Source organism: Lepus europaeus, chromosome 7 (genome assembly GCF_033115175.1).
Source record: "Lepus europaeus isolate LE1 chromosome 7, mLepTim1.pri, whole genome shotgun sequence".
Taxonomy (NCBI): domain Eukaryota; kingdom Metazoa; phylum Chordata; class Mammalia; order Lagomorpha; family Leporidae; genus Lepus; species Lepus europaeus.
This window is the reverse complement of record NC_084833.1, coordinates 83,784,048-83,806,572: the sequence shown is the minus strand read 5'-3', so window position 1 is coordinate 83,806,572 and position 22,525 is coordinate 83,784,048. Positions and strand designations below refer to the sequence as shown.

General features: G+C 35.8%; 1 protein-coding gene across 2 annotated transcripts in view; it reads left to right on the top strand.

The window, feature by feature from the left end:
- SESN3 (sestrin 3) overlaps nucleotides 1-22,262 on the top strand; it is an 84,327-nt gene extending 62,065 nt beyond the window's left edge. For both annotated transcript variants that reach the window (XM_062196898.1, XM_062196899.1), the window contains 6 exons: nucleotides 794-1,030; nucleotides 2,030-2,204; nucleotides 8,335-8,453; nucleotides 9,069-9,259; nucleotides 11,592-11,736; nucleotides 14,412-22,262. In XM_062196898.1, the coding sequence (XP_062052882.1) occupies nucleotides 794-1,030; nucleotides 2,030-2,204; nucleotides 8,335-8,453; nucleotides 9,069-9,259; nucleotides 11,592-11,736; nucleotides 14,412-14,498 (954 nt within the window). In that variant the 3' untranslated portion in view covers nucleotides 14,499-22,262. The remainder of the gene's footprint in view (nucleotides 1-793; nucleotides 1,031-2,029; nucleotides 2,205-8,334; nucleotides 8,454-9,068; nucleotides 9,260-11,591; nucleotides 11,737-14,411) is intronic.
- The last annotated feature ends 263 nt before the right edge of the window (nucleotides 22,263-22,525 follow it).

Below are 22,525 nucleotides of genomic sequence, written 5' to 3'. Positions count from 1 at the left end.
AGAGCCTAGGGTGATTACTGATGCCATAAACAAGAGTGTCAAATTGTTAAGTCAACAACAGGAGTCACTGTGCACTTACTCCTCATGTAGGATCTCTGTCCTTAATGTGCTGTACATTGTGATTTAATGCTATAACTAGTACTCAAACAGTATTTTTCACTTTGTGTTTCTATGTGGGTGCAAACTGTTGAAATCTTTACTTAATATATACTAAACTGATCTTCTGTATATAAAGAGAATTGAAAATGAATCTTGATGTGAATGGAAGGGGAGAGGGAGCAGGAAAGGGGAGGGTTGCAGGTGGGAGGGAAGTTATGGGAGGGAAAACCATTGTAATCCATAAGCAGTACTTTGGAAATTTATATTCATTAAATAAATGTTAAAAAAAAATCTAAAGGATAACGTAAAGCTGGCTTGCTAAATTGGACTTTTATATGTGTTTATGGGACAAAGTTTCCGAAAAGCCTCCAAAGCTTCAATATTCTTTGCTTTTCTGAAGTGTCTTATTAAAATAATGTACATCTAAAAATTGCTTTGAAAGCAGAAGATCCATTGTATAATAAGAGATTCAGAAGAAACTGCAGTGTAATTATATTGTTAGGTTTGATAGTTTTAATGCAACATTGATTAACCACAGCCTTATCTTCAATATATGAAACATTTTTCAATGAAACTTTTATGTCATATTATGATAAATGTATATATGAAATTTGGTAGATTCTCCATGCCTTTTAAAATAATTTGGAGCATTCAATGATTTTTATATTTGCCCCGATTTGCTTTCTCATTTCAGAAACTTGTCAAAACTGGAGAAAATAACTGGTCTCTGCCTGAACTGGTACACGCTGTGGTCCTACTAGCACATTATCATGCTTTGGCAAGCTTTGTTTTTGGCAGTGGCATCAATCCAGAGAGAGATCCAGAAATCTCCAATGGATTCAGGCTAATATCAGTCAACAATTTTTGTGTTTGTGATCTTGCTAATGACAACAATATAGAAAATGCATCTCTTACAGGCAGCAATTTTGGGGTTAGTTTTCTTCATTATTTTTTCTTACAATTTTTGCTTTAAATATCTTAATGCTAAAAATGCCTAGGGAGAAATTATTAGAAAAGATATTATATAGTTGAAATATTTTTACATAATTTTGTTACTATAAAAATATAACTGATACCTTAGGTTTTGATTTATCTTAAAGAAGCTTTTAAGGCAAATAGGTATTATTATAAATCATAAAATAATGATGTATTTTTTTCATGTTAGATCCTTTGCCTAGTAGATCTCAGGAACAGTGTATTTGTTTTTATAAAGTGCTGGAATAGCCAGGGAAAAATATATCTCATGGGAACAGTAGTTTATTTTTCAATAAACTATAATGAACTTAATATACATCAAATGCTACAATTTTACATGTATGTGTGTGTATAAAATCTGGATATATCCTTATAAGCATTTTGCATTTATAACTGAGGCAAAAACATCATACTTCAGAAAATGTTTGAATCTATCAGATAATTCTCCTTGGAGTTAGTAAAAAGCCCACATAGGAACTTAAAACAGAACTCTTTTTATGATATAATTCATGGATCTTGTCGTTTGTTTAGTTAAAGTATACACTGCAGCAGTTCTTTGTATGATCACAGAATTATGCAACCATCACCACAATCTTAAAACCTTATCATCACTTAAGAAAGAAAATCCATGACTGTTAGTGCCGTTTGCTCTCCCCGCCCACCCCTCTCCTTACCATCCCTGGCTCCCAGCACTTACCTACTTTCTGTCTTTATGTGTTTTCTAGTTCTGAACATATTTTTGCAATATGCCTTCTTCCTATTTAATTGCATTATGATGTACATAGATAGATGATAGATAGATATAGATATGTAATCCTTTGACCAACATCTCTTCCTCCAATCTTAACTGTGCCAGTGCCACTGTACCTAATAAGCTGACAACCGGGAGAAGGAGACTTTTACTGGAACAATTTGTGGTATTAATATAACGCACCATTATCTTATCTGGTTCCAGATTGTGGATTCTCTAAGTGAACTAGAGGCCTTAATGGAAAGGATGAAAAGGCTTCAAGAAGAAAGGGAAGATGAAGAGGCATCTCAGGAAGAAATGACCACTCGTTTTGAGAAGGAGAAGAAAGAAAGTCTTTTTGTGGTCTCTGGAGATAATTTTCATTCATTTCCTCATTCAGGTGCATTTCCCTCACTGTCTTTACTATATAAGTGTTGTTAGAACCCTGCCTGAACAATCTTCCATGTTTTTTATGTGGATATGTAAAAGCAGTCCTACAATCATCTTCTTTTTACCTCCTGCTCCTCTATCCTGGTGTCACTGCTTTCCATCTTTGGCCGATACATCTTGGAATGTGTAGTTATGCATCTCTTAATGATGGGGATGTGTTATGAGAAATGTGTCGTTAGGCAGTTTTCACTGTTCAAGCATCATAGAGTACAGTTACACACGGATGGTATAGGTCAGTCACTCAGTGTGACCTTTTGACACAATCAAGAGACTCAGTAAATGTGAGAGCCAAGGGTGCTTCAGTTATTGGAAAATGGAATTAAAATATAACTTTGTTTTGGTCAAACATTTTTGAAATCCATGCACTGCTTTTTTAATCTTCATCTAGCTCCTTGTTAAAAAAACCATGTATTTATTTGAGAGGAAAAGAGAGACAGAGACAGATGGATACAGAGAGAGTTCCAGTCCACTGATTTATTCCCGTAAACCCCTGCAGTGGCTGAATAGGCCAATCAAAGCTGGGAGGCCATAACCCATCCAGATCTTCCACTGCAGACACCACCACTGCCTCCCAGAGTCTGCACTAGCAGAAAGCTGGAACTAGAAGCCAGAGCCGAGAATGGATCCCAGGCACTGCTACAATATGAGATGCAGGTGACTTAACCTGTAGGCTGAATACCTACCCGGAGTCCTTTTTGAGAATGATGTGTATATGAGGCTATTGCCTTCATAATGGGGCATAAACTTTTCTTCATAAATAGGGGTATACTCTAAAACAATGATAAAAAAGTATAGTAAATACATAAATCAGTAACAGTCATTTATTATTACCATGTACTATATATGCTATATAGTTGCATGTGCTGTACTGTTTCTGAGTGTACAGGGCAACACATGAGTAATGCATAATATGTGACATTATATTAGATGATAGGAATCTTTCAGCTGCATTATTCTTATAGGACCACTATCTTATATGTGATCCATCACTGACCAAAATATCATTATGTGCTGCATAACTATGTCAGATCCAGTAAAAAGAAACTTCCAGCATTGTGGTCCATACTCTATCCTGGATACAATGTTATTTAAATAGACTGATTGCTTAGCAAGTTAGATCTAGGCATATGTAATTCATCCTACTTTTATAATTTTTGAAATGTTAAGTGAAATCCTATTTCAATAGATACCATTTGAAAAAGAAATCTTTGCCTTTTTGTAGATGAGATATGTGTGGGAGGATTATTCTCACACTGCTGCTTTTCGAGATTAGTTCTAAAATTACATTGTACTTACATTTGCATTTCTTTGGAATTTTACAAAAACATATTACTTAGGTCATTTTCTTAGATTGGATTTGAAAGAATTCATTTTGTGTTAAAAGCTCAGATTCTTTGCTCTAGTCTTAAAACAGCTTTTCTAATACTCAAAGAGACTTTGAAAAAGGAAGGGAACTTATCAAGTATAACTAAAAATGATCTTGAACACTACATAGTAACGTATATTAAAATAGCATGGATTCAATATGAAGCTTAAATCCTTCAAAAGTCATCAGTCTACATAACATTTCTTTTCAAAACAGAGTTCCTTTGGTTTAAAAGAGGGCTTTGAAATTGCCATTTCAAGGCTAGTCAGTCTTAAATTCTGAGAATTGTTCAGGCTATAATTTGTTAATGTTAAACATATAGCACTAATTAATAATTCTCAGAAGTTTTATCAGGAACAACAAGCACCCTTAATCATTTCCCCTAGTGATCTTTGTGTGTGAAAGATTCTTATCTACCCAACTGGGGAACCCATTTAATTTACTGAAGGCTACTATAATGACAAACTGGCAGGAAGTTCCAAATAAAGAGACTGGGTGCTTCAGTTACTGGCTTAATGTTCACTCTACACACATTTATTGAGTACCCTGTATAGTTTTGGGACTTTGATAGGCACTGAGGTTTTTACGCTAAATTAGACCTGATTCCTGCGCTCAGGGCACTCTCATGCTAGTGTAAATTATCATTCACAGCAGAGTGTGAAAAAAAGATGCACCCAGTCTTGGTGAGGGAACAGCACAGACAGAGGGGCCTAGAGGAAGAAGTCCTGTAGCCTTTGGCTCAAAGCTCAGTATTCCCAAGTTGAGTGGGAGGAAGCCAGGTGATGGCTGGGGCACACAGAAGGACAGGGTAAACAGCACCCAGGCCTAGCAGTTCACAGTGGTAAGGAAACAGGTTGTGTGAGAACAAGCACTTCTGTGTTGTTAGGACAGAAATCATGAGGCAGATAATGTGAAGAAGCGGCTTAGGTCAATGGAGGCCTTATCAGAACGACCTTTCTAACTGTGTGAAACATGGAACCTACCGTATTTTGGACATTTTGAGTAGAGATAGGTGTAAAACACTAGTCTGGTGATGTCCAGCACAGAGCTTCTCAAACTTTAGTGTGCATGGGAGTCACCTGGGGGCTCTTGTTAGGATGCAGATGCTGTCACTCAAGCTGGTGTAGAGCCTGAGAGACCAGGTGTCTCTCAATTTGCAAGTGACACCAGTGCTGTGACCTGCAAACCACACTGGGGAAAGAAGCAAGGTGTAGCAGATGGGAGATCAGGGGAGGGTTGCTAAGCTCAAGGTGAAGCTTTGGAAGCTTTCACCATGTAGCAGGGCAATCAAATCCTAAAAATGGGTTATCAAATTCCAGGGAAAACAACTAGGAGCAAACAAAAGTAATGAGCCTACGGTTAACTTTCTAGGTAATTCAATATTTTAAAAATAGGCATTTTTATTAAAGTTAGTGGTATCTGTTGGCTTTCAGACAGTAATTTTTAAGATTTTTTTAAGATCCCTAAAGCTTGAAAGATAGTTTTATTTCTTTTAGGTTTCTCAAAATATTGAAAATATATTTTGGATCGTTCTATCTTCTTGAACCCTTAAGCAAGGACTAGTAGCCTTAGAAAGTGAATTTTGACTAGAAAGTTCTGGACTCTGCCCAAAAATTGTGTTCTAATTTTAATAGCAGGCACTATTTCATGTGTAAGACAGTCAAGGAAATAAATCATTTCATTATATATTTGTGTTTACTGTTAACTGTATCTAGTACTAGCTGTACAAAGATAGTACAGAAAAAAAAAACTGTAGGAAGACTAATTGAGTCATTTCTATAGACAATCTCATAAGATGGAAATGGAAATTGATTTTTTCTACAAAAAAGTTTCTTTACTTGGCCAGTATGATAAAACATTCCAGATTCTATGTAAGAACTCTAAAAATAGTTTTTCAAGCTTTCTGAAGAAAATAAATAAATGGTATAGGTGTAATATTCTATAGATTGATAACAGGGTTAACTAGCATTTATTGTTTTAGGGTTTTGTTTGTTTGTTTGTTATTTAAGTTAGAAATATATTCCATTACTGCAACAGAGATTTTCTGTTATGTTAGTAGCTATTTCTTAGCACGGAAGAGTGCAGATACTGTACAAATGCTGTTTCCTTTGAATCCAGACTTTGAAGTATTCATTTAAATACAATTAAAATTAAAGATTTGTTGATCATAGTATCCATTTTAACTTCTTAAAGTAAATGTATGAAATGAATATAAGTGAATTGAAGGACTTTTGTACTTTTCTTTCTGTGTATAGAATTGTCTGGAAGGCAGGTCTTGGTTGACTCTTAATTTATTCAGGTGAATGAACAGATTTTTCTTAAGATAAATTATGTTTACTTAGTTATTCATTTATTGTTTGTTTTTAAATGTTTTAAAGTTATATGATGATTTGAAAAGGTATCTGAGCAAAACAGAAACTAGTATCAAAGGCAAAGGAACCAACTGTTTAATAGTCAATTCCAGTATCAATATTTGCCAAATGAAACCACCTGGTTGTACAATGTCAGGGGAAAAAAAATCACTCCTAGAGAGACAGTGTCAGAGTTTAGATATCACTCACTGTTCTCAGTTTGATTTTACCTTGCAACCCACAAAACTCCTATTTTTCGTAGCAGTTTCAGTGGTTCCTGTATTATGTGTTATATTTTTTGCTTCATTTCTATTTGATTCATATATGATGGACTTAATTCAAGAAAGCATAACCTACTTCATACATGTTGAGATAATGCATTGAAAAAATGCCATTTTCAAATTATTTTTGTTTACCTAGTTAGTGTAAACAAGGAGAAGACAGGGTGGTTATAGGATTGAGCACTTACAGGCTTCAGATCAATTAAGTTTTCCACATCATCTTATGTTAACCCCTGTTGTATTTATTTCTGACACTTAGTACTGCCAATGGTATTAGTAACTTACCATTTATTTATTTATTAAGTGTTCATTTTCTTTGGTGTTAATGAAGCAAAGAAAAAATTGATATTATGAGTATAGCATAATGCATGGTATGTGGCAAGAACTTTGCAAGTGCTAGTCTCTTTATATGTAACAAGGAAATTAGATAAGAATTTTAACAAGATGTGTCTATAGTTGGGTAATCTTGGCACTTCTTGCTATTATCAAGCACCCCAGTTAGTCCATAGCAGTGACCTAAAGAGAGGTAAACATTTCTGAAAAAAGAATAAATATGGTTAGGCTTTTCATAAACTAGCCACGATTAAAGATGGTTAAGTACTACTAGTCTTTCAGAAGAATTAATATTACTGTACTTGTTTTTGCTCAGTTAGGAATTGTAGCTTTTTATTGCACCATTATACTGTTTTATTAGCCTTATTTAATGTTTATTAGATTTGTTGTTAATTTAAAAATATTCATTGTGATAATTTTTTTCTTATGTGAAAGGAGCTAATTTTTCTTCCATTTTGAAAAATACATTCATTTTCTAGAGTGGGAGGCAGTAAATAAAGCTTGTTCATTCCCTTTTGATGGTAGAAATCAGAAAAAAGTAGTTATGAATAGAGACTAATCTTAAAAAGATGAATATAAAGAGAATTATCCTTAACCCAAACTAATATTCACTGGGCACTTAAAATGTTTCAGTAGCAAAAGGGTCAGTGTTTGGTACAGTGAATAAAATACTTCACTTGGGATGCCTACATCCCATAACAGAGGGCCTGGATTCAAGCTGTGACTCTACTTCGAGTTTCAGCTTCTTGTTAATGGGTACTTTGGGAATACTTGAATCCCTGCCACCCATGTGGAAACCTGGACTGAGTTCTGAATTCCTTGCTTTGGGCTGCCCCAGCCCCAGCTGTTGCAGGCATTTGGGTAGTAAACCAGCAGAGGGTCAATCTCTCTCTCTCTCTCTCTCTCTCTCTCTCTTTCCCTCTCAAAAAAAAAAAAAAAAAGATGGTGAGTTTTTAATACAATAAAGCATGCTGAAGTCAGCTGTCTTCAGAGATTAGTATTACTTTCTTACTTCCCTTCATGCCACTTACATAATACTCTAATCACAGCCTCATTATCCCACTGTTCATTTCATGCATTCTGTACCTTTTTGTTTTCATGTGTGTACATACCTTAGATGTAAAGCTCAGTGAATAGTCACAAACTGAATTCTCCTGTGTAGCACCTGGATAAATTATGAGATAGTGATAGTGGCATTTCAAAGTCTGTTTTCTTCCCTATTGAGCTTTCTTTCTGTCTAATTCTTCTCCCTATGTGCCTCTTTGTAAACTAAAAAATGAGCGATTGAACTAATTTTTACTATGAATGCATCTAGATGAAAAACCATCTAGCTATAACAAAGTCTGGGTTAAAATCAAACACAAAGTAGTCTTTTACTTTCATCTCTTTTGCCACAGCCCACAGAGTAAAACCATATTTAAGTGTTATAAACATAGACCTGTGTAATCTTCTCTTTCCAAATTTGTAAAATTATTTTATTCATCCTTTGCTACCACTATTGAGATATTTCAATTTAGGCCATTTTTTGCCTGGATAAATACATTTAAATGTTAAGATTTTCAGTACTTAGTAATAAAATTATTCTTAAAACTTTAACAGTAGATATTCTATATGAATTTAAATCATGTGGTCAGAATTTATCAGTTCAGAAATTCATGGGAAAGCTAAAAGGTAGAAGGAAATAAAGTTCAGTTTCAATGTCTTAACCATGTACAATATCCTCAATGGACTGTTCATTACTGTCCTTAGATTTTGAGGATGACATGATTGTAACATCTGACGTCTCTCGATATATTGAAGACCCGGGTTTTGGGTATGAAGATTTTGCCAGACGAGGAGAAGAGCATCTGCCAACATTCCGAGCTCAGGTATGATATGTCTTTAATTCAGAGAAACTGGTAAATGCTGAAATGTAAATCAACTGACTTCTAAAGAAATGAATAGTATTTTTAATGGTAGTTTTATGATATTCATATCTTTTTTTTTGGAAGGGAATAGATAAGAAAGTTATATGGCCACATTTATACTAAAAAAGACATTTTATAGTATGTATATCAGTAGTTCTAGGCTTACAAGCTACCGGGGCCCTCCATAGCCACAGTCGTAAAGTGACGCCTAAAGAGGCTTTAAGTTTGAATTAAGCAGACCCCTGCTACTTATTTCAGATAATCTGCTAACTGTCCGTGTCACTGAGTAGGTTTGGGCACACAGGAAGTTCCCAAGATCTTTTGGGGTCCTTCCAAATAAGGGTGTAGTGTGCATGGTACCCCAGCAGAGCTTATCACCAACATGCCAAACCCTGGACCCTGGGATGAAGCATCCTGGCACTCCAATCCCCAAACTGACTTCTGGGTTCTTCATAAAACCTTAAAGAATCTATGTTAGATATATTTTTACTTACTTGCTTTAGTAGTTACAATTAGTGAAAAAAAGTCTAAATGGAGAATGCTCATTTTAGAATTGGATACATTTTGTTCTTTTAGGATTATACTTGGGAAAATCATGGGTTCTCTCTGGTGAATAGACTTTATTCTGACATTGGACATCTTCTTGATGAAAAGTTTCGAATGGTCTACAATCTCACCTATAACACTATGGCCACCCATGAAGGTGTTGACACAACCATGCTGCGCAGAGCTTTGTTTAATTATGTTCACTGTATGTTTGGAATCAGGTATGTTCTCTGTGGAGACAGTGTCATACGTTTCTAAGTGAAAATTCTGACATGAGTCTTACTTACATACTGTTTAGGAATATATGCTTCTGAGGAGAAGATATTACATGTAGACTTCTGATTTTTAAAAAATTAATTCCGTTTTACAGAGAAGCATGTTCTTTGTGTTGTATGTCATCTTGAGGCACTCATAAATACACTAGTAAGAATTTACTAAGGAGGGAAAGCAGCCTCGGTAATCTGGGCACGGGAGAGAAGCAGACCAGACTGACAATCCTTCCTGGAAGACTAGGTCAGCTAAAAACAACATGTGTTGTGGCCCTTTAATGTCACTGTAATAAATTATGGTTTGTTTAGTTTTTTAAAATGTATCTTTGAAGGATGATAATTAGGGTATAAACAAGATTAGGTTCTTTCCTCATAAAACTTACATAAGATCATTTAATAAAACTGAAAGGAAGCATATCAATCAATATAAATTAATGGCTTTGAATTTAGAAAATTAACATTGAAAGTGAGTAAATCAGTGAATGAAATTGAATGTTCTAATCAAAAGAGCTATTTTTTGTATAATGTGTCTTTTGACAAGAGTTTAAAAACTTTTATGGAGATAGATTTGCAGAAAGAGAAAATTTCTAGTTATGAATATATTCAGCTTGATTATACAATATTTCCTTTCTAATATAGTATCAGAAAGTCTTTATAGAATGGAATTAGAATTCAGCTTGTTAAGCAAAGGATTTTCTATTTAACCTGAAAGAAACCCAAAATTTCCCAACAAATGAACTAAAAATGTGACATTCTATGTAAAAGACACTGCTATTGTAGCATAATTATTATATACTATAATAACTCCCATTGACCGTAGAAAATAAGTTATCAGAGAGCTATCATATTTGAAAACACACACACACACACACACATACACACTTTATAAATAAAAACCTTTATATAAAATGATTGATATACTTGTTTAAAAAACTAAGTATTACATTTGGGTTAAAAATTAACTGGGAGAGACCGGTGCCATGGCTCAATAGGCTAATCCTCTACCTGCGGTGCCAACACCCCGGGTTTAGTCCCGGTTGGGGTGCCAGATTCTGTCCCGGTTGCTCCTCTTCCAGTCCAGCTCTCTGCTGTGGCCCTGGAAGGCAGCTGAGAATGGCCCAAGTGCTTGGGCCCTGCACCCACATGGGAGACCAGGAGGAAGCATCTGGTTTCTGGCTTTGGATTGGTGCAGCGCACCGGCCGCAAAGTGCCGGCCGTAGCTGCCACTTGGAGGGTGAACCATGGAAAAAGGAAGACCTTTCTCTCTGTTTCTCTCTCTCTCTCTCTAACTCTGCCTGTCAAAAAAAAAAAAAAAAATTAGCTGGGAGAGAAATTCCACAAGCTCCCAATACCATGTTTGTCCACCTGGCTGCAACTGTGCCTTTTACTCTGCTGTATCTTCTGTTACTGTGGATGGACTATCTGCTCCTGTGGACTTCTGCACAACCCATCTTCTCTCATCTTCTGAAGGTCTCTGTTCTAAAAGTGCTCCCTCTTTTCTCCTATCGAATCAGCTTTTTTTTCTGTATTGGATCTTGCCTATCGGTATGGAAATATGCTGTTATTTCTGCCACATTTAGAGAAAACTTTATCTTCGTCCTCCTTTTTCCCCTATTACCTAATATTTCTGCTCCCATGCCAAACAAATCTCTTTGAAAAGGTTTTGTGTATTCACTGCTACCATTTTCTCGTCTCCCATTCTCTCTTGAACCTCTTACAATATAGTCTATTGCCCCTACCATGACAGCAGAGCTGCTCATAATGAGGGTACCAGTGATCACCATATGTTTACTTGCAGTGCTCAGGTTATCTTATTTCACCATTCAGACACATTTGACACATAATTACTCTTTCTTCCTTGAAACACCTGGCTCCTGCCTTAGGGCCTTTACACTTGCTCCTTCTTCACCTTCTGGTATTTGCTCTTAGAGAAACCTTCCTGCCCACCTTGTTTAAAATCAGGACTTCTCATCTCCAAGACCACAGTCCCGTTCCCTCTGCATAGCAGTTGTCGCCAGCTGACACACTTTATGTCTACCTCCTTAATTTTTCCCCAGTAGAATTTAAGCTTGATAAGCCCAGGGATTTTTGTCTATTTTGTTCACTAGTGTGTCCCCAGTGCCTTGAAGGGTATGTGACACATAATAGGTACTCAGCTATTAGATGAATTAATTAATGAATTTTTGATATTCAATTACTAGACAATCAATGTTTCTTAGCACAACTTCAGAAATTAAAACTTTTAATTTTTGTCATTGAAAAGCTGTTGTCATATTTCTCATAGGTATGATGACTATGATTATGGAGAAGTTAACCAATTACTTGAACGAAGCCTGAAGGTTTACATTAAGACAGTGACCTGCTATCCTGAGAGAACCACAAAGCGCATGTACGATAGTTACTGGCGGCAATTCAAGCACTCAGAAAAGGTCAGTGTCTCATCACCAAGATGTCCGCCAGTGTCCAGTGTAATAAATAATGACTATGAAAAATGACACATGAAGGCATTAAATCAGGACCCCTGAAATGGAAGTGGCACCGTGTAGCTAGCTATCTTTTTAAAATGTTTTTTTAATTTCAAGTTTATTAACTATCAGTTATTAGTTATTTATTGACTATTGACTATTTTTTGTTATTGACTATTAACTAAATTTTGATTATAAGCTTTGTCCAACATAGTATAGAAAGTAACTTTTAGCATAGCCTTTAAAAGATTAGATCTGAATATTGATATCTTCAAAATACATGTGAAAATTGTCTACTCTTTTAACTATTACAAAAAGTATACCTTCTGAGATATTATTATAGGCACAGTTGTATCTTGATCTAGAGACTATCCATTTAGAGATTATTTAATGCTACCCACTAAATTTAATCCTTTAGAACAATAGTTTCCTGTTCCAGTTTAGTAATGTAGTACTTTGACAATATAATACTGGATTCTTGAGACAAATATATTGTTATATAAGAATATTTCTCTGGATAAAATATTTAGGAATCATTGTTTAAGTCAAAAACCTAATAAAGGCCGGCGCCACGGCTCACTAGGCTAATCCTCCGCCTTGCGGTGCCGGCACACCGGGTTCTAGTCCGGGTCGGGGCACCGATCCTGTCCCGGTTGCCCCTCTTCCAGGCCAGCTCTCTGCTGTGGCCCGGGAGTGCACTGGAGGATGGTCCAAGTGCTTGGGCCCTGCACCCCATGGGAGACCAGGAGAAGCACCTGGCTCCTGCCATCAGATCAGCGCGGTGCGCCGGCCGCAGCGCGCTACCGCGGCGGCCATTGGAGGGTGAACCAACGGCAAAGGAAGACCTTTCTCTCTGTCTCTCTCTCTCACTGTCCACTCTGCCTGTCAAAAGAAAAAAAAAAACCTAATAAAAGTTAAGAATCTTTATCAACATAATAATATAAGTACAGCCCTTAAGTTCTAGATCTTTTGATACATTTCTTTTATTTTTATTTTTTATTTTTTTGGACAGGCAGAGTGGACAGTAGAGGGAGACAGAGAGAAAGGTCTTCCTTTTGCCGTTGGTTCACCCTCCAATGGCCACCGCGGTAGGTGCCCTGCGGCCGGCGCACCGCGCTGATCCGATGGCAGGAGCCAGGTGCTTCTCCTGGTCTCCCATGGGGTGCAGGGCCCAAGGACTTGGGCCATCCTCCACTGCACTCCCCTGGCCACAGCAGAGAGCTGGCCTGGAAGAGGGGCAACCGGGACAGAATCCGGCGCCCCGACCGGGACTAGAACCCGGTGTGCCGGCGCCGCAAGGCGGAGGATTAGCCTACTGAGCTGCAGCGCTGGCCAAGTTCTAGATCTTTTAACCATGAAGTCCCAGAAATCATCTTTATACCACAATTTCAAAGTTGAGAATAAGAAAATCCTTTCAGGGTCCTAAAATTCACAAATTAACTGTGTGGCCTTGGCAGAGAATGTTATGACGCTACTTCCTAACAGATTTTTTTTTTTTTGAGGTCTTAGAGCCAATCACACATAAGTAAATACTCCTTTTGTCTACAGCATCTCTTCTTGATGGATCTTTATGTTGTATTTATATGTTTGCACTAGATTTAGCTACTTTTCCAGATTGTATCTGAAAGTTTTCTTTACTTACCAGAATATATCCAATAATACATTCAACCTGTAGAAAGATTTGGAAATAATCTAAATGTATCCTAACACATTTCTTTATAGTAAATTTTTGAAAACTTGTGTGTATTCATTGTAACCTGTCAGCTGAGAAGTATCCCTAAAAGAAGTACCCTTTCACAGTTTTGACTAAAAGAGTCTAATTGAGCTATACCTACCTAATGAGTATCAGACACTAATTAAGAACTGCTTTCAGCACCAGATTTTCATTTAGAATTTTCCAAGTAGACTAGGAAGTTTTGCCACTCATAATGCCCACATCCCATTATCAGGGTGCCTGGGTTCAAGACCCAGCTCCACTACCATTTCCAGCTTCTTGCATTTGTACACCCTGGGTTGAATTGATGATGGCTCAAGTAATTGAGTCCCTGCCCCGGACTGAGGAAACTGGATTGATTTCCTGGCTTCTGATTTCAGCCTGGACCAGCCCCAGCTATTTTGGGCATTTGTGGAGTGAACCAGTGGATAATGGGAGTTCTTTCTCTCTCTGTCTCCCTCGTTCTCTCTTTCTGCCTTTCAAAGAAAGAGAGAGAGAGAGAGGGAGGGAGGGAGGGAGGGAGGAAAGAAGGAAGAAAGGAAAAGAAAGAAATATAGGGCTAATTTCTAGCTATGTAAAAATTGACAACTCGAAGAAAGTGTAATTTGTAGGATAATTGTAATTCATAAATTAGTTTTATTTTATAGTCCAAAAGGTTGATTGCCTTTACATAACATACATATAGTGTAACAAAATTATGGGAATTTTTTAGACATTATGATTCATTTTTATTGCTTGCAGAGTCATTTTTTGAAAATGCAAGTTTGAATGTTACATCACATACATACATAAACGTGCCCAAGCATGTGTGTTTGTGTGTTGTCTATATACACATAAAAAATCTTTGTAAATGTCTGAATTAAAAAAAATTGAAATCTGAAGTTTTTATAATGGTTACTAAACTGATAAACATTTGCAATTCTAGGTCCATGTAAATCTACTCTTAATGGAAGCCCGGATGCAAGCTGAACTTCTTTATGCTCTTCGTGCCATAACTCGGCATTTAACCTGAAGTATCAGCCAGGGAAATGTCATATGCGTGTAAAGACCTTTTCACATAAGATATACATCAGAAGCTGTTTGTGATATAACATCAAAAATTATTCAGTTCTCTAGTGTCAAAAGTTTAGTCGTTTTGTTTTTTTCTTTTTTTGCGGCTGTAATGTGCAATGATGTGTTTTATTTTTCTTGATGCTTAACATTACTAACAATTGCAAAAATAATACTGAGGAGCACTACTTTGCATTGTTTATAGTTGGATTTTTGGATACTGATCATAAATTACGAACCTGGTTTGTTAATGCTTAACTTCAGTGCTTTTGGGTTTGTGTTTGTGTATTTTTTTTTCCTTTCCCTTTTTTTAAAAAAAAAAAAATAAGGAAAAGCGCTTACAATCTGTTCAAGCAATTGTTTTTCAGATATTGGAATTCAGCAAGGAATGGCCTTCTCTGGCCATTCTAAAATTTTCATGTTGTGTCCTAAATCTGGTGGAAGAAAGCATGCGCCGTTGAACCAAGCTGCTCACTGGACACATGTTTGTGTCCCCAGAAGATTATTTGTCAGGCACTGTTGTTTGTTTTGTTTGGTTTGGTTTTTTTCATTTGTTCAGTTTTTTTTACTGCTATTGGCGATAACATGAAATGTGATACAGCCATTGACCATAATTTAATGTGAAATTAATCATGATGAATCCTATAGCATGCTACTGAAATGCCAAATTTCAGCTATTTTCTTTCTTTCCTAAAACTGAAGTTTCAGTTTCCATATCAGATGTAAATATTAAAAATGGAATTATGTACAATCCTTTCTATCACTGACAGTTATCCTCAGTCATCTTAAATAATCAGTGCTCATAGTGCTGCTTACACTTCATTTAGTTGGCGCATATGAACCTGTTCCCATACAAAACTGACCAAAAATTTTCTTTGCACATTTTTCTTTTCTCAAAGTTCTTTCTGTATTACAGTAAGCAAAGGAAGGTTAATATGCCTATTTTTTTTTTCTGTTAGGCTTTTAGAAATGATTTTCCATGACTTTCCTTCATATAATAGGTTAAGCGGTTTTATTATTCAAAGTTAAAAATTGTGTTTCTATGCATTAATGTGATTGAACAACAACAAAAAGAGTGCAATATGTTCAAAAAAATAATCAACTAAACTTTGCCCCTGACGTGTCACTGTAGAAGTGTCCTTTTAAACAGAGAGCCATAAAGAAATTTTGTTCAAATTTCTTTATTGCACAAGGCTTTTTTTCAGTTTTATCTTACTGGGGTTGAACAATGTTATTTTCATAATGCCAAAGCATTTCCTTCCCCAAGAAAAATCTCTTTGGACAACTGGTTAAAAAAATGATATCAAGTTGTAGGGGAGGAACAGGCAGCCAAAAAGTCACATTTTTGCATTGGTTTATGTTGCTTGATTAGACTGTCTTCAGAAAGCACAACATTATGTGTTTATAGCTTTAATTTGTATTACGTTAATGAACCAGTGAAGTGCCTAAAGAGATGCTTACAACTATCCAGTAGGACACAACTGCACTGCTTCTACACTTTTTGGTTAATTAAGGGTGACTTGAATTTTACAGATGTATGTTAGTTTTTTGAAAAAATCAATTTTTTCATAGTAAATAATATAGTTAAAATTTTCTGTTATAGTTCCCACAGATATTTCATTTTAGACTTGTTATCCTGTTATATAGGACTTTCTTTTTTCTCTCATAAAGAATCTTGGACTAGTGTTTTGTTAGATCATTTCCCCTTTACATTTATCACCTTTTTCTGGTACAGTACATTAGATTTCTTTCCTTTATATTTTGTTCCATATAAGGAAACAAAGATGACTGTAAACTTATTAACATAAGGTGGTTTTGCATTTTTTGGATTCCAGGATCTTGTTTGAAATCTTCCATGTGAGGGAAAAATTACTAATGTTTTTGAAGACAGGGTGGTTTATTTCAAGAGATTATTTGAAGAACTCATGCCAGATCTCTTCCGTTTTGTTTATTGCATATGCCATGGGTTGATTTTATTAAATATCACCTTATATAGATATGTATTAAATACAAAGAAAGTATTTAGGAGAATGACAAAACACAGATGGCAACATAGATGTGCGTGGGAATTCCCTAACTTTAGAGCTTTCAAGTTGAGGATGTCTTTTGTTCTACATTTTTAAAACTAGAATCCTTTCAGTTAATAGCCCTATATTTTTGTGCAGGTGAACTGTATTACAGGAGGAAAAGTGATTTTTATACATATTGAAAAGGAGGAGAAATTCTCATAGAACACCACATGAGCTTGAGACCAAAAGGAGAAACAAGGTTTAAGAAACTAAAATGGCCACTTAGTTTTTGATTTTTATTTTTTTCCCCAGAAATATAAGTAGTTGGAGTTTGGGTTATGGAAATATTAGTGCCTTTAATAGATCTGTTTTCTACCAAATTTTCTTTTTAGCTCAGCATTAAATGTCTCATCAATAATCAGGAAAATAAGTTGACTTGGAACTAGTATCAAACACAAAACAATCTTTATGGACCTCAGTGAACCAGCCTAGAAGAATTGATTTTTGAAGGTGCCAGAGCACCTCCAAGATGCAGCATGCCCAGCATCCAGGTTGTGAATACCGTTTTACAAGTTTGCTGTTAATTCCTTATCTGATGCAAACTTGAAATTCTGATGCGGTTTTCCAGGGTGGTATTTTTTCAGAGTATTGAATTTACTATGTAGTAATTTATATTATAGCTTTTTATATTAAAATGTGATATTTTTAAAAAAATTATCTGGCTCAATTGGTATACTGATATGATTATACAATATGGTAATTTACACCTTGGGCTCACATTGTGCCAAACTTAAATGTGCAAGTGTGCATGAAAAAAAAGCACATGTGAATGTGAATTCTTTAATTTCTTGCTTATTATGTTGAAATTAGTCTAACAATCCACTAGTGGATATGCTTGAATAATGTCTGTTTACTTTAGAATTTCAAGTTTTCCAGCTTCAGTAATAATTCTTAATTTCTCAAATCACCTTAAGGAATATGGAAATACCCTTCCATCTGAAAGTAAATCTGTCCTTTAGCCCACTTGACAGTGGGAGTGGCCAGGCTGGTGCCTCATTGGACTCTTCAGAGTAGACTTCCTTGGGTGAACTCGTGATAACTAGGGGAGATGAGGCTTTTGAGACTGGACTGGTTATTATCTTCTTTACCTTTTTGAACTCAGTTCATTGTCTCAGCTTCAGGAAGATTTGTCCCTTTGGGGTACTTTTTAAAAAGACGGCTAACATGGAATCTAGGGTATGGCCTTGGCCTTTAACTATGGTTTTAAATAGTGTCAGAGCAACACAGGGCTATTTTTGGAGACAGAAGACTCAATGTTAAATTTTATATCGAAATCATATAAAATTTGAACCAGAGCCCCTATTTTAATTGTATTATTATGTCTCATGAAGATCTTAAATGCCTCTAAAAGCGAATTAATTTTATTCCAAAGCAACTTTTTCCTTTCTAGCTTATGAAGTTCTTTTGATCTAAAATCTTGAATTTTTATGCTGCAGCAAATTAAAATTTTCAATGAACAATTACAGATCTGTACTTAAAATAGTTCACTGTATTTAGTGAAAAGTACATGCACACATGAAGGTAAGATTATTTTAAACTATATGGACAATTTATCAGGGAAAGCAACAAATTTCAGTGCAAGTTATAAAAATGATTTGCACTGTGATAGTAAAATAAGTTTTTCCATTTGTTTTAATGTTGTTTTTTAAGACATTCTGAATTGTTTTTCTGGAAAGCAAGACCTTAAACACTTCTCTTTCTCATAGGACATTTTTTTTTCCTTTTAAACAAAGAGTTGGTCTTGCACAGAGTATATAAATAGTATATGAAATTTTGTTAATACCATTTAATAGCAAACTGAAAGACTTGTGGCTCTTCTGTTCCGATCAAGTTTAAGTTACACAATTTGTGTTGAAGCCAGAATCTATCCTAGGTGGCCGTGGTCATAAACTGTGTTTCCCTACTACATCCCTCTGGAGACTGAGCATCAAATTAGGAAGCCTTTCCTCAGAGCAGTACTGTAATGTGAATACGTTTATCTCAGTCAACACACTTAAATGCCCACCTGTGTGTGGAATCTATTTCACTGCTAATTTGGCTTAGTTAGCAATGTCTGCTCAGGTGAGACCTAGAACAAAAGGAGCTGGGGTGAAATGGATCATAGAGGTAGAGAGGTTTATGTCAAGGCAGAGCCCTGTGAGGAAGGAAAAGTTTATACAGAACACATGGGACATCCAGCAGAGTCTGGCTGTCCTCAGCATGGTACCTTCTAACATAAAGGAAACATTTCCCGCATGGGAGCTCCTACCTGCAACCAGCCCACCCTTTCCGGCCTGCTTTCTCTTCCTCTAAGTGCCTCAACCTCTACATATGCACTCTCCTCCCCTTCCTTCAGCCCATCTGGGTCTGAACACCTTTCACAATCCAAATCAAATATCACCAGCCACCTGCTGAAAGTCACCAGCATTTTCTGAGTTACTCTTGCTCCATCGATTAAGAATATGGTTTTGTCCCATCTCCCTCTCCATCCCTTAACCAATGTAGCTATATACATTGTGACTAACCTTTGCCCTAGACCCCTTACTAGGTGTTACATAGCATCAAGTGTAATCTTGTGCAGCCCATGTTGTTCTCCCCTTTCCCAGCTGCCAAAATGTCTTGCTCTCCTCTACCTCATCCCCAAAGAGCCTATAAATTCAGAGTATCCAACCTTTTCATGGATTCACTCTCTGTTGTTCAGTAATACTACTTCCATATTTTAAATAAATCATAAAAGACTTTTGCCTTCTATCAAAGTAGGAATCTTTATATTTATACATGATACAGAAATTGAACTATTTCTACCATGCAGAATTTAGCAGTTTGCAGGATTTTAAAGTGATTGAACTGCCATCTTAACTTGAATCTATATTAGGTTAATGAATACTGGTGTTAGTCCAAGTTATTTGAATGTAGAGTTAAAATTCTCTTGCGATCCAGGTTGACCTGTATCCTTTCAGTGGAACAGGAAATATCTGGCATACAAACCAAGTGGTGTTTCAGACATTTGTTTTGTTGGTATTGCTTGGGCCTTGAAACTCATTTCTAATAGGACATTCAGATGGTCAGACTAGATCACAAAAGCCCATTTAATTTATAATAGAGATAAAATATCACAAAATTGAGAACATAAGGGTTTGACCAGACTTACCTGTGTTAGACCAAGCCTCTAACCCTCATTCCTGTCCTATTCACATGAGGGGAAATGTTCTATGGGATGAAAAGAAGGGAATGCATTGACTTTGTAGTCTTTGTTCCCCTAGCTGCACTTCAGGTATGTCCAGAAAGTATCACTAAGGAAGCGGGAGGGTGCAGAGGGGAAAGGCACAGCCGCTCCTCTCCCACCCGTGTGCACATCGTGGTGGTCAAGATGTAAAAGAATGTCAGGTTTCTAACATGGGCCATCTTTATCTGTAGGCGGTTATCTGACTTGCAGATGAACCACCTTGTTTAACAAAGTACAGATTATTATGATGTATGGTAGTATTCGGATGTTTTCCATTTCGTTCTTGAACAACCCAACCTGACAGCAGTGTCCAACAAATGCCTTTAAGGGCCCAGGAGTGAATCGGTGGCCTAGTTAAGAGAGGAGACTTAATGGACACTGAAGGGATGGCTTTTTATTAAATCGTGTGTCATGAACTGTTCATTATAGGTTTAACCTAATTATGACTGTACCCAGTAGAAGTACAGAATTGAAAAAGAAAATAATGTAGAGAGAAAAAGAGAATGAATACCTGATTCTTTTGAATGCTTGTGGGAATCTATGAAATAATGCAGTATACACCATAAAATAGCCTTTAGAACAAATGTCCCATGTTACAGTTCTTAGGACAACATCAAACATTAGTATATCTAAATATAATAAGTATAATTTTTGGTATGTAAATTTTGCTAAAACAGTCTATTTTCTTGCACCCCTCAAGTTAACCTCTTTTAAAAAATGAATGTATAATTTCTACAGAAAGACTATTTAAGAGGGAAAGAGAATCTCTGGTCTTTAATGTTAAAATATTGTTCATGAATCCTGATCAGTGAAGTGCAGACATTATGGTACAGAGTAAAGTTAATTATACATCTTTCTTATATTAACCAGTTTTTGCAAAATTTTGAGTAGCTCTCCCAAGTCTGATAAAGAAGGATTAAAAAGTAAAGGAAAAATATCAGTTGGGTGGCCAAGAAATTTCCTTTGTAATGTAGTGAGATTTTTTTTTTTCCTTTCTGATTTCCTCGGGTTCTCTAAATTAAAAGTTAAAAGTTAAATGACACCCTGTTTGCCAAGGAAAGTGATTCTAAACTCTAGTGCAAATATTTCCTTTGCATTCACATCTTTTCTAAAGAGAAAATAAGATTTTCCCCTTCCTCTTTCTCGCCACACTTAACTCTATTCAACCTGAAATAACACAAACGTGGAAAGCAAACCACAAGCCAATCTGGCGAACTTCTCAATGCTGATAGACTAGGCACATGTGCATGCACAGTCTGATCAAGGTGAGAAGAACCCTGTCAGGTCAACTTGGAACATGTCCTTGCTACTCACATTAGCTCCTTTGAATCTGAAAATAACTTTCCTGGTCATGGAAGAACTGGATGTATCCTTTAACTTATGAAATAGGATTTGAACTTGAAAACTTGTTTGTGTTTTTTTTTAATCCTGATTTTGCAGGCAGCTACATGATGAATGTATATATTAAGACTTTGTAGCTGAATTGCACATGAAATCAGATTGCCAACTTCTTGAATTTCACTTTTAGACATCATTTTACCCTTAAGTTGTGAGCGATATATGTAGCATGCTGTGAAATGTCTATTATAGTTCTTTAATTCATCAGTATTACAGAATTATCTTTTGCGTTCTTTGGTACTTTTTATTCAATGTAATCAGAAGCTGTGATGTTTTGCCTTTGTAGTCCTGTGCTTTGTTACTGTAACTGTTTTTACGAAGCACGTGACTTTGGACTAATGTAAGGCAGATGACGTGATCTTTAAGACTGCTATATATATCAGTCTCTTACTCTATAAGATTTTAAATTAGAATAAGCTTTTATCAAATAGATCATTGATGCAATTTAGGATTCACACAAGTTTCAGTGTCAAAATATGGTCTTATATTTATAGTTTCAATTCTGAAAATAGGAAACTTAATAAACAGCCACTTTAAACTTGTTCTGGCAAACCAGACCCTGCTGTAGCTATAGTCTGAAGTAGTTAACCATATAAGCCTCTTCAATTCTTGATGCCCTCCACATGAGTCAGCAGTTAAGGAGCTTACAGAACCCATGAAAGCTTTTTGTATGTATAACTAGGTTTTATTTTTCTTATGTTGCTGATTTTACAATTCTGACTAAAGCTGACCTGACTGGATCAGTTTATGTGTAATATTCTAGTGCTTTAATGCCTCTTTTTTTTTTTTTTTTTTGGAGGGTTGGGTAATATTATTTGAACAGATGCAGAAGGAACTGTTAGTGAGTCAAGACAAACACATTTGAAATAAAGGAACTGTGTGTATTAACATGTTAACAACAATTCATAACTGCACTTTTTATGACATTTTGAAAATCTATTTATAGGTACAGAACAATGGGTTTTGTTAAACTGTATCACATTTATACTTGCAGAAATTTATTTCATTGTTCTTAGTAGGAATTTTATTGGTTCAATAAAATTGGCAAAACCGAGCCTCATCAATTGTTTGTGTGATTCATTTGTTTACATTGGTGTAGCATTCTTGCCTAGGTTAGTTTCTGCTTGATTATTGAGGCATGCATTCAGAGGATATCAGAATTGTAAGAATCACTATTTTCCCTAATTTTTTCCTAACCCACATCTTTCTTTCGATATTTCTTATAATTGCTAACTATTTATTGTGGTAGTGTAAATTGAGTAAGATGTAGTAATTGTTACCTTTTCTAATAAAAAGATTTCATTTATTTTTATAATA